General features: G+C 47.3%; 1 protein-coding gene across 1 annotated transcript; it reads right to left on the reverse strand.

Annotated features, from left to right (window-relative positions):
- Positions 1-41: 41 nt before the first annotated feature.
- Positions 42-14,476, reverse strand: ACP6 (acid phosphatase 6, lysophosphatidic). The gene is made up of 10 exons (XM_078856446.1): positions 14,102-14,476; positions 12,499-12,627; positions 11,739-11,869; positions 10,910-10,989; positions 9,777-9,864; positions 8,048-8,174; positions 7,777-7,877; positions 5,531-5,608; positions 4,484-4,655; positions 42-3,888 (listed from the first exon to the last, which is right to left on the reverse strand). The coding sequence occupies exons 1-10, from the start codon at positions 14,294-14,296 to the stop codon at positions 3,706-3,708; spliced, it is 1,284 nt and encodes a 427-aa protein (XP_078712572.1). The 5' UTR covers positions 14,297-14,476; the 3' UTR covers positions 42-3,705.
- Between the last annotated feature and the right edge of the window lie 1,248 nt (positions 14,477-15,724).

Raw genomic sequence — 15,724 nt, forward strand, 5'->3', positions numbered from 1 at the left:
GGTCCTTTAGAACTGACACAATGAGCATTATTCTCCTCGGAGACATGGATTTATTAAACATTTCAGTTACATTGTGAAACATTTTAGATTTGCTACCAGTGCAAAAAATATATATACGAACCTTTTTTCTCACCTTTGTGAAAGGCATATTTTTCCAACCAATTTGTTTAAAACATTGTAATTCACTCACATTCATTTGAACTACAGTATTGCCACAAAATAAACGGAAATAAATATTTCCAGACATGGCGATGAGATAATCGGTGTTAACATTACAGAATCTTGCAAGAAACTACCCGTTATAAAAAAAATATACATCTTGAAAATGTAATGTCAAAAACAATGGATCAATATCCCATTAAATTAAAAAGCACTCATACAGAAAGTACACGGATAAACACGTACCATGTGCACTGCTACAATTTTAATTTGCGATTAAAATGAGCGTGTTGTTCTGGCTCGGCTTCCCATGCCAATACCACCAAGTTAAAACTACAATCATTTACCAACGACTATTATCCATCCACTGTTATAAGGCCTCCCCAGTCATCATACCATGAGTTAATTTGCTTTACACTATTCAAGATGCCTTCTTAAGGAATACAAATGGCACTCTCCAATTATTCAGTTGAGCAAGTGGAGTGTTTTATGCATACTTAGTAAGCCCTTAGAGCTGAAATGAAACAAACGGAGCATGAGTGTTGAATTCACAGCTCTAACATAGTGATGCATAATGGAAACCACTTGTTCAGGACTGCCAACGCAGATAAGCACCAACTTTGAATTCATTAATTGTTTTTGAGTGCATTACAAAAATGTTTCTCAACACCAGGATTCCAAACCACATTCAGTGGAATAGGCTGTGACATGCACATTAACGTACACTTTTTGAGCCAAGTATCCACATAAATGTAATTTGAAAATTTCTTACAATGTATCAGATTTAAATCCTTGCTTTAAAGAGCATGGGGGGGGGAGGGAAATGTGGACAAGCCCATTGACTAAAACGTCATTAATTGATTTTTTTAGATTTTACAATTAGCTGCATGTTTACAAAAAAGTGTCTCGTGAATGGTAAACAGTCCAGTAAACATTAGAATGCATTGTTGATTGCGATTATATTGAGAATTACTTTGATACAAACACGCAGGAGCCCATTGATGTGTCAATACTAACAGAGAAACCTGGTAAACTTGTATTTTTGGAGACCTTTTATAATGTAAAATGGTTTTGACTTTAATGCACAATTTCAAAGTCGTAAGAATCGCACGTAATTTCAGCTTCGGTTTGGCAGAAGTTGGCGTGCCATGTAAATGACACACCATAATCAAACTGTCATGTACAACTGTCATGTGCAAACTCATTTCTGTTCACAATAGAAAGCTTAAAAACCTGGGTAAATTAAAACAATGTAAATTTCAACTTGTAAACAATAATGAAGAAAACTAATCCTAGGAATGTTACAAGGATTATGTCATCACATGTCTAGCTAATGCCATGTCGCCATAAGCAGTATCACTGTTTCGTGGCCGTTGCAGAGCAGCATCTCACAAGCACCCTCTGTTGCTGTTGAGCAATAACAGCAGCACTAAAATTAAAGCCTATCGGTGTTGCCATGGTGTCATTTATCGCACACTGGAATTGCTATCCAGAGGTCACTGGTTCTATCTATCGGTGCAGCAGTAAAGGGGAAAAAAAGCTTTTTTTTTAAGTATCCCTGTCCACCCAGCAGTAAATGGGTACACAAGTGGCAGGTCACAGGAAATAGGGGAACGTGTGGGTGCTCCCACCTCTTCAAAGACATTTGGCCATGGAAGCGTTGGCCAAAATGCCATCGAGCGCAGTGTTCTTCATTGCAAGGTATGCAGGCCATTGGCGGACCCTGGTGGCCTGTAGTGCGGCCCCCGACATTACACAAATGTGAAAACACCCCACCATGCGGTCTAAGCCAATGGTTTCAAATGTGTCGCAGTCCTCACACTCGTCTTATTGGCGAAAGTACCCCCCCTCTCCTCTGAAAACTAATGAAGAACACTGACCTAGAGGGTCTATTTACAGCTCCTTCTACTGGACCTCCCTCGAAAGCAACATGGGAGATGCACGTGCACCTTCTACAAATTAAAGATAAAAAAATCGCCGTCCTGCGACTTTGGCGAATTTCAAACCATCACGAATGCGCCATCCATGTACATCCTGGCGGTGTTGCTGCAATCCATGCAGCGTCTACTGCCCTCTTGCATTGGTTGCATTCAACTGCCCTAACTGGAAACCATTTCACCAGCTGTGTCGTGAACGAGAATTTCAGGGCTGCACCTTTATATTCAAGGCGAGTGAATGCTGCAACTAAGCACAAAACTGGATTAGTCTGCACACACGTTTCCTAAGGCTAATTGTTTAACTTAAATTCCTCAATAAAGCATGATTAAATGTTATCAATATTGTGGCATTTGGTGTCTTCAGTTTAGATGAACATCGCTTCTACTTCTTTTTATCGCTTATTCTCTGTCAATGCCACAAGCTGTAAACAACATTTTGGTGAAGATGAAATTAAAGACTTAAAAAATCACTAATCTACATAAAAACATTTTCCTGGGGGATTGGAGATTGAAAACATGACTGCATAAAGTATCAACACCTGTCTCACTACAGTGGACATACCTTTTCATATATTTAATTAAAATCTGTTAATGTTTGTTTCAACCTCCAATTGATTTGATGACTTTCTTCTTCTCCTCATATAATTGACAGGGACACTGCACATCATGTTCGTCCCTCTTCCAATCGCAATGCATCCACGTGGGAAATGTACCCTGTATGGTGGAGACCATATAAGCGCAGAAGCCAAACCAAACCACACGTAAAGCCACGTGCAGAAACAAACCTACTGCACAGATCTACCTACTCAACTGAGAGATCAGCACTTAAAGTAGGTTTTTAAATGTTCATTCATTAAATAGAATGCGAATACCATACTGCCATGTGCTCTTGAGCAACGGCAAGTACAATAGTCTCCAGGTTATAAGACGCGTTTAACCAAGACTTTTAAAGCAAAGTCGTCTTACGTGATAGGCGCACCTGAGACCAGATTTGTACAACTTACAATTTGGGGTGCGTCCTACACTTTGCGGAGATTCTTTAACTCAGAATATGGTACTTATTTTGTTAGAAGATAATGTAAGTATGTTGAACTTATTTCGCACTATACGTAACCAACCCGGCTGCTAATTGGAGGCGCGGGGGAAGGACACAAGCTAAACAATAATAAACAAGAAGCTACAGTCGATTTCTCCCTGAGGATCTATGTTCAGCCTACGACACGAGTCCTCAGCCTCCGGGAATAATCTGGCTTGAACAGAGGCTGTCTAGTCGATGTTCCGGATAAAATGTGTTTTCTCGTCGCACTTAGAATGAACATAGGAACTTAGGGTGATCGTTGCTAAGCACGATGTTGACGACGGAAGCAGTAAATGGCCGTATTTGAATAATTTTTGTGTGGGTTTGCAAAATGTGGGGCTGACGTCCCAACCTGGCAAGCACACAAGCAAAGTTGTTTGTGGTGGTGTTGATGATCTAATATTCATGATGCTGTTTTGCACCATGCTCATGGCTATATTGATGGCGCTTGCGATGGAAATTATACTGTGTTGCCGAGTCATGCGTTAGTGTCGACAGAGCTGATGTTAACAGTGTTGACTGGGTTTGTGATTATTGTGATGGTGTAGTTGGCGGTGCTGAAGACGTAGACTGTGGCGACTGAGGAGATGTGGGCTTGTAATCCAAGTCACAGATGTGCTTTAACTGCTCGGCCGAAAGAGCCAAGTCAGCGACAGCCGCGCGGAACTCCTCCAGAGGACACAGGGTGGCGCTGCACTGCGGCATGCGGCGCTCCTGCAGCAACACCACGCAACAGCAAACCACACCATGTCACACAACACACATCACACCTTCACCGCGCACCCCCCAGTGGCGTCGACAGGAATTTCGATCGTGTAGCGCTAGCAACGGTGATGAGTGTGCGTGCGCATTTTTGCGGAGTGGATGGAAATTGTGCGAGCATGTCAGCAGGTAGCACCAGGGTAGTGCTGAATCACTTTCACTAGATTAAACTATTTTTTATTTTACCAGGTCCCACTGAGCGATATAGCTCTTTTTCAGAAGCAACCTGGCCACAAATGATAGCGCAATAAAGTGGCTTCTCGTGTGGAATTGTATGGCAGCCAAATACTCTAAAGGCCTGTTTCTAAATGTGGAGGGAAAACCCAGAGGACCCGGAGAAAAAGCCACACAACCACGGGGAGAACATGCAAACTCCAAATATTCAGGGGTCATGGTCGGGATCGAACCCACGACCTCCTGTATACCAGGCGAGGTAGTTAACATCTCGCCACCGTGGCACCCAAATGCCAAGGCGTCGCCAACCTAGTGTCACCCGTGGCGGTGATGCCTCTGCTGGCCTGCCCGGCCACTCACCGGCCGTGCTCACCTTGCCGTTGTACACGAGGCGGACAAACGCACGGCGGGAGACCGGCTCCACGTGCAGCTCAATGGCAACGTGCGACGCGAACGGTGGCCACTGCCCGTCGAACACACGCAAGCCGACCAGCAGCGGCAGCAGCGTCGTATCGTGTGCCGAAAACAACACCAGGTTCTCCTTCCTGCGCAGCACCGCACCAAACAGAAACGACACACAGCTGTGGCGACCGGACATATCCAAAGGTTGTCGTCATCATGTAGTTCAAGAGCCCCAAACGACTTTCCGCCCCATGGCAGGACCAAAGCCTCCCACCTCCTCACTTGCCTATACACTGCTGGATGAAAGCCTCCCTATGCTGGCACCAGCCCACATGCTTCTGTGATGTTACAATCCATCTCGCTTCTGCACATGAACTGATCTCATTGGTCCATCCGTGCAGTGGTGATCTTGGACACAACTGGTGTTCATTGGTCATCATTTATTCTAGCTATGTGTCCTGCCCAAGGCTAATTACTATAAGTCAACACGCCGTTCATAATTTGCATGTCTACGAACGTGTTCCTCTTTATATATGTCACTGTCATACCAAGCACACAATCCTGGATTACCCTACGACGCCTAATATTATTCTCAAGTCTCAACATCAAGAAACCAAAATTCAGTTATATATATTGCCAATATTTTTAAAAAGCAGTATAACACTATGTGATATTGCCAATGTTAAACCAGTGTTAATATACACAGTGTATCCCATTCAACAGAAAGCTCCTGGACCAAATGGAATAATTATGGGTATATAAATACACAGAACCAACAGTTGGAACACAATTAGTGGATCTATATACTAAGTATTTACAAGGAAATTTATTTTCAAACATTGCTGTTAAGAAATATGAGGTTCTGTTTTTGCTTTAGTATAAAGTATATTGTTTGTGCTATGTATACACCCAACAGATTGCCTTTTATATGTTTTTTTCTTTTACAAACGAGTCGTGTTGTTGTTGAATGTGTCTAGTTAGTTTGGAGCGATATGCCGGGGTGAGAGTTGATGCTCACATTTTCCCACACATATACTTGTCGATGTTGGAGAGGAGCGTGTCAAGGAGACGTCCAATGCAGAGCTGTAGGCCATCTCTGCACACACCATGACACAGAACATTTGAGCCAATCAAAAGGCACAAAACATCACCACAGATTGGCAAACGATATCAATGCCGTTGTATAATTTCATCAAGAAATACAATTTAAGAAGAGTGCAAAGATCATCATAGTATTTCCACCCACGTGAAAAATAAATATTTGTATAGAAAATGCAAAATAAGTTAAACTCTATTATTTATAGAGTTGGGATATCCAATTATTTAAGCAATTAGTTACTTTGCTGATTGGTAATTGACTCTTCGGATGATATGAAAAGATTTAAAGCTTTCGTGACTGCAGGGATTCATCTTCTTACTCTTAGTTCTTTCGGTAAAGTCACGTAGGTAAAAAATGAAATGAATAAAAATAAAACAATAAAAATCACGACGTTTCGGAGGCAACACAAGTCTCCGTCATCAGGTGGGACCGTCACAGCCAGATTTGCTGCATCAAGTGAGGCAAGGATTCAAGATGTAATCCCTTAAATGCAAGTTGAGGGGGGAGGAGAGGGGGGGGAGCTCATCAGAATGTGGTAGCCAATGAATGGAACGTATCGGGAGGGAGGGGGGCGGGGCTAAAAGAAGGCACGAAGTGCTACGTAGAACGTATCGGGAGGGGGAGGGGGGGCCAAAAGAATGCACGACGTGGTACACGAGAGTCAACGGCGTGGACGTGGTTGTGCGCAAGCAACTACTGCTGCACACGCCAACGTATTGGACGGAGAGGGGGAGGGGAGGCCAAAATAGAGTGTGGGGTGCAAGTGTACGTGGACATGTGTAAGTACAAGCACCTGTTGATACACATGATAGAAAAGAACGAAAATGCCCATGTTTATACCAGTGCCGGCTGAACAATAAAGAGAGTACAGTATTCTCTTTATTGTTCAGCCAGCACTGGTATAAACATGGGCATTTTCGTTCTTTTCTATCATGTGTATCAACAGGTGCTTGTACTTACACATGTCCACGTACACTTGCACCCCACACTCTCTTTTGGCCTCCCCTCCCCCTCTCCGTCCAATACGTTGGCGTGTGCAGCAGTAGTTGCTTGCGCACAACCACGTCCACGCCGTTGACTCTCGTGTACCACGGTCGTGCATTCTTTTGGCCCCGCCCCCCTCCCCCTCTCGATACGTTCTACGTAGCACTTCGTGCCTTCTTTTAGCCCCGCCCCCCCTCCCTCCCGATACGTTCCATTCATTGGCTACCACATTCTGATGAGCTCCCCCCCCTCTCCTCCCCCCTCAACTTGCATTTAAGGGATTACATCTTGAATCCTTGCCTCACTTGATGCAGCAAATCTGGCTGTGACGGTCCCACCTGATGACGGAGACTTGTGTTGCCTCCGAAACGTCGTGATTTTTATTGTTTTATTTTTATTCATTTCATTTTTTACCTACGTGACTTTACCGAAAGAACTAAGAGTATGAATCCTTGCAGTCACGAAAGCTTCAAATCTAGAATTCATCTTCTTAGTTCTTTCGGTAAAGTCACGTAGAAGGGAAATAATAAAATAATAAAAATAAAACATAATAAAATTATTCTCACGATGTTTCGGCCACAACACAAGCAGCCGTCCTCAGGTGAAGAACAGGTCTGTTGGAAAGACAGCGTCTGAATGAAGGAAAGCCAGCGTCTGAATGAATGACGCTGTCTTTCCGACAGACCTGTTCTTCACTTGAGGACGGCTGCTTGCGTTGTGGCCGAAACGTCGTGAGAATTATTTATGTTTTATTTGTATTATTTCCCTTCTACGTGACTTTACCGAAAGAACCAAGAAGATATGAAAAGAGTTGGGGTAAAAAAATTGTCACATCTGTTCTCATGCTGGCGGGGCTTGGTGATGTCATCGGCAAGATCAGCCACGTGATGGTGAGCGTGGTTTGAGGGGGGTTTCCCTGCTTTGCCAGGGAGGATGTTGGGGCAACTGCCATTTGTAAACGAGCCCCAGCACTTACAAAGAGGTCAATTACAATGCTTTTCTGATGAATCGATTTAATGGACTCATCGCCCCTACTGGCAGACTAATTCCCCAGGTCACTCTTGCAAATTAGACTCTATACTGATCTCCTAAGTTCTCACCTGGTTAAAGAAAATACATTTGAATTTTAAACTCTGCATCAAGCCCCGGAGTCACGCGGCCAGCTCTGGTGAGTGAAGTACCTTTGAGAGGTCTTCAGGATGTTCAATATGGTGGTCACTGCTCCGGTGTCAATCACATGTCTGTGCCTTAACAGCTCCTTTGGGACCAGCATACCATGGGCCTACAACGCGCCACAGACACACCCACCCCATACAATCACACATCATCCCAACCCTTCGCACACGACACAATTACTAACCAACTTTACACCACAGTAAGTGCAAAATACAATTTGGATATAAACGGTGACTTTGAGATTTCAGGCAGCCTGCGGGCCCCCCCGCCACACACCTCTCTGGCGACGATGACGTCCCTGATGGCGACGAAGTTGGAAGGAGACTCTGGGGCGGCGTGAGGACTGGGAGGTGGCAGCAGCTCCTCCAGCAACTTCCATTCGGGGCACTTATTCCAGCCCTGCCTGCACAGGATCAGACCACGGGGCGCGGGATAACGCAATAATACATTACACATGCATACTGGCCAAGGAGCCATGGGATCATTGGGCAGAGAGGCCTTAAGAGCAACACTGGTGGTGAGATGTGAAGTACCTCACCTGGTATACAGCTTTGTGACAGCTTGGATGACTGCATCAATCTCTACTAGGGTGGCTAACTCGGTTGTTTTGTATGAGCGGTAAGAGCATGAAAAGAAACGGTAAAAAGCGGTAACTGGTTTGCCGCAAATATACAAATGTCTCTAGCGATACATGTAATATTTTTACCCTTTCAAATGAGAAATGAAGGGAGGTGCCGTGGTGTGAAGATTAAAACACTGGACAATCCAGAGGTCACCAGTTCGATTCCCTCTCCCGGCATCGCAGTTGAAATATTTGGGCAAGTTTCTGAATTTCCCGGGCTTTCTGCCCATCCAGCAATATAAATAGGTATACCAAAGTTAGTAAATTGGTAGGTCGTCCGTGGTGGGGTCAAGTGCGAGTATATGTCCAACTCTTCCAACACGTCTGGTTAGCGGTGAAGAGGAGTCCAAATACCCTCCAGCGGAGGCTCTTCCACCAGCAGCGGTTCGAGCAAGGAAACAATTGCGAGGCTGCACTTTTACCTTCTAACCGAAAAGCGAGGTCAAATGTACCACACAGTGAATTAGGCCACCGTGCCCATTGTCCAGTCACGTGGGCCAATTGGTGCCTTCATCACTAACATTCCACTGCTTGTGTGGCGATCGAAACGTCGTGATCTATTATTATTTTTCTACCGAAAAAACCAAAGAGTATAGATTCCTGCAGTCACAAAAGCTTAAAATCAAGATTCCACTGGAGTTGATTCGCGGCTTCCGACTTTCTGTACCAGCCATTGATTTAGAAAACGGTTATTGGTTATCATTCAACATCCCTAATTTCCGAGTCGAGTGCTTTTCTATAAAGGCTAGGCAAAATGTTAATTGAATATATTAGTTAATATGGCAACACCGCAATCAGTCATCTGTAAAGGTGAGCCATAATTATCACATTCCTGCGGAGGGAGCTGGTAGGAACGTTGGGTTGCTCGGTCAATGGCCAGGGTCAACGGCGGCGTGGTGTATTCCGCAAATATGCCCGACTGTGAGGGCGGGCACAAGCCGGCGTGAGTAGGTTAAACGTTGAGTTTTATAAGGGCACCACGGGGTGACCAGCCCCTCCCCACCTAGCCCCACCCCTCCCACCCTCCCCACCCAGCCCCTCCCCACCCTCCCCACCCAGCCCCTCCCGACCCTACCCTCCCAGCCCCTCCCTCCCCACCCAGCCCTTCCCTGCACGACGGACGGACACAATAATCCCCTGTGGGCTGGTGGAACCATTGGGTTCCTACCAGTATTATTAGATAACACCAAGGTGTGTGTTACTGTGTGAATTGCCCACGAAAGATATTTGAAAGTCCTATTTATCCCCAAGTAAAGAAAGTTTCCCATACCATAGAACATTACGCCAACTTCACATTTCTAGGCAGCATGCTACCCCTTCTCAATCTGACACAGTGCAGCACATCACAATAAGTCACAACACCCCCATGGGGAGGGCACGCACCGGTATATGGCCCCGAGGCGCGGACAGCCGTGCATGTTGGGGTAGAGGATTTCCGCCAGAGAGTGCGACACGTGGATCCGAGCCGGTTCTGCGCTTCACACCACCACCGCACGCACTCACCATACCACTCGCCATGCGCACGGCAACTCGCCAGCCAGACAACCATGCACACCGAAAACCACTCGCAACACACATCACACCACTCGCCACATGTTCGCCACTAACCAACAAAATCACTATCCTTGCACACCGCCGACTATTATACCAGTACGTGCAGCGGAGCTCAAAATGCACTCGCCACGTAACCATTCATTAAGAGTATGATTATGGCCGAGAAGCTTCGTGCAGTGCCAGGTCGCTTCCACACAACGTTACACAGCTGATGAAACAATAGTGACACATGACTGATTCAGAGTGAGAGCTTAGATACCAAGCCAGAAGTGGCCATGAGCACACTGCCCAGGTAGAGGACCTCCTACATCCTCACCATAACCAACCCCACTACTCAGAGTGGAGGGGTTTGAGCGTTCAACTATACAGGGAACCCAAGTAGGTGCTTGTTTTGGTGGTATCGATAGGTGAGGTCCCTCCCACCTCTTAGTGGCAAGCTCCACCTTCAGAAGCAGAGTCTCCAACTCTTTCTCAGAGGTGACAGCAATTACCAGGTTATCAGCATACGTGATATCGATGAACAATATAGTGCCATCTCTTGATCGTACATGGTTATCTATTAGCCTCCCATTGTATACATAACTGATGTAAATTCCACTGATACAGCCATGACAGGCTTACCACATTGTTGAATCCTGTAGGAGCCAGAGGATATTCCGAACAAACCCAAGATAAGCAGTGAATTTCTCTCAGTCATGAAGCTTTACCTGGGCCTGACAACCATCGCAAAGATGCTTAATGATCACGAGCAGAGCATCAGAGCCCAAAAACACCTAATTCGTTTTTGAATGATAAATGGTGAGAATGGGCCTGCCACTTTCATTCAACTAGATGAAGCACTTCTTCCATTATAGACACACATACTCCCTGAGAAGCACCAATATCAATACCCGCCATTCACCACTAAGTGCCAGGCTAGGTGCACCTTCAGAAGCACACTCTCTCTCACACATGGCGCTCACCGTGCTGCGACTGTTGGAAGAGGCCGGCCAGGAGGCACCGTGCAGACTCAATTGTACGAGCCGTATTGGTGGAGCGCACACTACAATGACATGCCACCAACACACAACAATACCACCACACACCAGAAACACCCACCACGGTTCAACATAAAATAAAATCACATACACCACCAGACCAACACGCCACGACAAAACTCAACCACCACACGTAAGACCACACACGACACCCCCGTTGCATCACCATGCACCATCACAACAACACACAGCCGTAAAACACACCAAACACCAAAGCATACCACCACACCAAGATAAAATCAGTACAAAGCATGATTAACTTCACGAATGTGGTGTTGCTTGATTCGTCATGATGTGTGGTGATGGGTGTGATTTGATGCGAGGTGTGGGTATAATAATATGCTGTATTTAATCAAAACTTCACTGAGTCTCAATATAAACTCTTTCAGTATTCAGAAATGGTTTGATTGGCCAACTGACATTAGGAAGCATGTTTCCAAACTGTCACATCAAGAAAAAAATCCAACAGTCAAAGGTGCTCCCAGATAGAATCAAGAATCCTCTCAGTCTACTGCCATTTCCTAGCCACCATTTCGAGCCAAGCGGGTTTAGGAGTTTCAAAAAGCCACGTGATCCACCAATCCAGTGGTGTGTGCATTGATGTTGTGTGAGGTTTAATATACAGCAAGGTGTGGGGGTGCTGTGCTGCTGGGTTTGCTTTTGTTTGTGTTGTTAGTTGTTGTTGTTAGGGTGTAGACTCCCTGTGATGCGGAACGTGGCTTAGTGTGGACATGCTGCAACATGCTATACTCACTAAACCTGGCTGGGTGTGTAGGTGTGCGACACCAGAGCACACCCGTTGATGTACGTCTCCCTCAGATGTACGCCGAGCTCGTACAACTGCTGCATGCCCACCGAGGACAGCTGGCCTCGCGCACACCCGCCCTGTAAGACAACGCAACAACATCCCGGCTAAAATCGACATACAGATATCGTACATACAGATATCGTACATACAGATATTGCGCCAAGTGGAGGGGTGGGGACTCAGTAACCCCCACCTACTTGGCGCAAGAGCTCAGTAATCCCCCCCCCACACTTGGCGCAAGAGCGCAGAAGCGTGGTCACCACATCTACGCCTCTATATAAGGAACGAAACAGTTAAGACTTCTCCACAAATCTGGCTGTCGCCTGATGAAGCGAGTTGTAATTACTGACGCAACGTCGTACTCAGATTGTAAATGTTGTGGCTTGGCTCTCCAACACACCGGTGTGCTGTACTAGTGACAAATTGGCATGTTCTGTGTACGTGACAACCCTTACTAGTTGGCTGTGTCGGGTGGTGGCGGGTTTCAACAACACTTTTATATATTTACGAGATCTAACCCAAAAAACCTCTTATGGATGATATTGGTCGCGAAAGCCTACGTGTTAAATCGTACACCCACTAAACTTCATCAAGGGATGCCCAGAAAATACAACACATTTCAGTAAATCAGTGGCAGAGTGATAGCGAGTCAATCATTAATTTGAGCACGGAGCGCGGTGCGGAGACAGCACCGGCGCGAACGCACCGGCAGAGGGTTTGCCTGGTACGAGTCCTCCAGGGGGGATGAAGGCTGCTTGCCCCCATTGAGGTCCGTCACCTCGTACTGGAAGAGCGTGTTCGGTGGGGCCTCCAGCATGGACGGTGGCCAGTCGACCTGCGAGAACAACCGGCGGCAACGATAACAGGGGGGGGCACGCAAAACGATTGCTGTATTTGGGAGACACATCAAGGGGTTGCAATCCACGACGTAAATTCTGCACCTCAACATCAGCAACATCAACTCTGGGACGCTTTGCCAAAAGACATCAGGGATTGGGCTGTGACTTGAGATGTTGTAAAACATTCCTATTTAAGAATGCTTTCACCTAATTTGACTACTATTATTAGACATTTAAATTGATGGGTTTTAATGCTTACTTTTTATTTTCATGCATATTGTGTACAACCCTCTGTGATCCAAGGATGATGAGCGCTACAATGTACGTCTAATTTATTATTACTAAGACGTCGGCCATGGCGCTTGTGCCAGGCTACGTGCACTTTGAGGCCATTTTGAAGGAGCGCACACTGCAGTCGGTAGTTTTACTAACATGGTCCATACTTTGGGCAGGAGAGGAATTGGGGGTGGTGGAAACGGAGTGGAAGTCACCAAAGACATTGAGTCTCGTGGCCCCACGTCGCATGGGCATACAGACCCATGCCCACCCCCTGCTTATCCTGGCAGAGACCCGTTTCCCAGTGGTCGTGGATACAGAATCACAATGTATAGTTATACTGGAAAAATCCGATGAGCTACAAAGCTCTTTTTTGCTTTTTACAAATGTCCACTCGAGCCGGGTAAGAAAGTTACAACAATATGAAAACAAGGTCGGAGTGCAACGTGTAGGATAAGGTAAACAAATCACTTAAAAACACACGAATTAAAGTAAATGTGTTGTTTTATCTTACCAGGTAAAGCCCACTGAGGTATGAACAAGACATCAGGTGACCACGAACAGAACCAGCATGTAAGAACATTCCTGGTTACATCATTCTGGCATCTTAACGGCTCACATTTGTTGCAGAGCTCACTTCAATGTAAACTCAAAACTGGATGGCTTGTGATTAAAAAAAGGTAAATTCAACACCAGCAGCCACCAACTCCTCGTCCACAAGCGCCACCAGACCACATCCACTCACTTTGCTCCTTACAAGTCGCGCGCATCACCCCCCCAACCCCCACGTGTCGCACTCCACGTTACGTGGGCCACAAAGCGGACCCACGTGCCAAGCAAGAAGGACCCCCCCCCCCCACCAAACCATTCTCCATCCCGCACAGCCGACACAGAACAACAGCAGCAGCAGCACCGCCACCACCAGCAACAGCAGCAAACTACCACAGCGGCCACACTTCCAAACCACGGGGCCACATCCATCTCCACGCTGCTGCACTCGCAACAACAAATCACCCAATATAGTGGCGTAGCTTATTCGCCCCCCCCCCCCATGCCAATGCTTAAACACACCACCACCACCACCAAAGTCCTTGTCCAATGTTGCCCCTCGCCCCGACTTGGCCGCCCCAGCGCCTGGGCCCCGGTGCGGTTACACCGCCACCAAAGCCCGAGCCGTGACCCCCCCTCGCTCACCTCGGGCAGGCGGGAGACGCGGCTCAGCGGTGTCCGCGCCCCGTGGCGGAACACGACCTGCACGAGCGAGATGAGGGCGCGCTCCCCACCGCTCTCGCCCGCCGCGGGCTCCGCTTCGGCCGGGCGCGACCACAGGCGCCGCGCGGCGTACGCGACCGGAGCCGCCACGCACACTCCCTTCAGCAGCAGAGCCATCGCCGTAGACTCGCCTCGGCTTTCAGTCGCGTGTGTTGTCGCCTGTGGAAGAGGATTGATTCGCGCGAGTTCACGTTCGTTTCGTTCGCTACTTTAACCCGCGCGAGGTTGGAGGCGCCGGGCCGTGAGTGGCGAGGCGGTGGCGTCCTCCACGATGTCTGCGGCGGGGGTAGCAGCGGCGCCCGGCGTAACCACCCCCCCAATGACCCCTCCACCCACGACCACGCCCCCTTCGTAGACGACCACGCCCCCTCTACACCTGACCACGCCCCCTCTACACCCGACCACGCCCCCTCTACACCCGACCACGCCCCCTCTACACCCGACCACGCCTCCTCAACACATGACCACGCCTCCTCAACACATGACCACGCCCCCTTCGTACATGACCACGCCCCCTCCACTCACGACCACGCCCCCTCCACACACGACCACGCCCCCTCCGGACAGGACCCCGCCCCCCTCCGCCCACGACCCCGCCCCCCTCCGCCCACGACCCCCACCCCCTGGACGCACATGGCCGTGACGCCACCGCGTCGCAACCACGAGGCGCCATTAACGCGCGGTGACGTCATCGCGCATGAGTGCGGAGCGTGCGTGATGACGCGTTACGTCCTGCTCACCCGGCCCCAGTGTCGTTATCACACGACTCGTTGTGTGCGTGTGAAGTCCTGCGATAGAGAATGTGGTTGTCTTGCTCGTGTTAAAATGAATATGTCTCGGGGTTACTGGACGGCTGCTGGCTGGGCGCCTCTGCATCCCAACAAAAACTCTGTTGATTTAAAGCTTTCGTGACTGCAGGTTCTTCTTTCGGTAGGGAACTAATAAAATAATAAATATAAAACTATAAAATTCTCACGACGTTTCGACTGCAACACAAGCAATCATCATCAGGTGTGAAATCCACAGCAATAAATTTTGAATCACCCAGTCACTCTTGCGAACGAGACTATCGGTGGCGTATTGAGTTCTCTTCTGGTTAAACAAACTTTACCTGATACGCCTACAGCACGAACTCGTGACATTGACGCATTTATAATGGAAGAGCTTCAGAGATGCGCATGAATACCTCATAATCTCGTCATACTGATTTTTTCCGATTGGTTTGTCTCATTTTTCCCCATGCCGCACTAATTTTAGCGATGTGAAATAAAGTGAGATCCTTCACATTATCTTGAGCCAAGTGGTTTAGAGCTCTCATCATCACCAAAAGAAGCCACTTTATCCAACGCAATCTTAATTGTCTCATTTCTTGTACTAATAAGGCACCGGCTGATCTATACGAAATAGAAATGGCAAACTCTGACAAATGTCTTCACCCCATTGACATCTAACTGAAAAACGATCCTACATTCCTTGCGACCACTATTAGAGTTAAGCGAGTCAACCCAGAGATTGGAGGAGTGAGTGGTAATGCCTGAAGTCGCA

The sequence above is a fragment of the Lampetra fluviatilis genome, chromosome 5 (genome assembly GCF_964198595.1).
Source record: "Lampetra fluviatilis chromosome 5, kcLamFluv1.1, whole genome shotgun sequence".
Lineage (NCBI taxonomy): Eukaryota > Metazoa > Chordata > Hyperoartia > Petromyzontiformes > Petromyzontidae > Lampetra > Lampetra fluviatilis.

What these genes read in the sequence shown, in the direction of transcription:
- ACP6 (XM_078856446.1), bottom strand. Translation starts at nt 14,296, where the DNA reads ATGGCTCTGCTGCTGAAGGGAGTGTGCGTGGCGGCTCCGGTCGCGTAC. An exon ending in ACGTCATCGTCGCCAGAGAG is followed by an intron (nt 7,878 to 8,047) that starts GTGTGTGGCGGG and finishes GGCGCGTTGTAG; the next exon opens with GCCCATGGTATGCTGGTCCC. An exon ending in AAGTATATGTGTGGGAAAAT is followed by an intron (nt 4,656 to 5,530) that starts GTGAGCATCAAC and finishes GGTGCTGCGCAG; the next exon opens with GAAGGAGAACCTGGTGTTGT.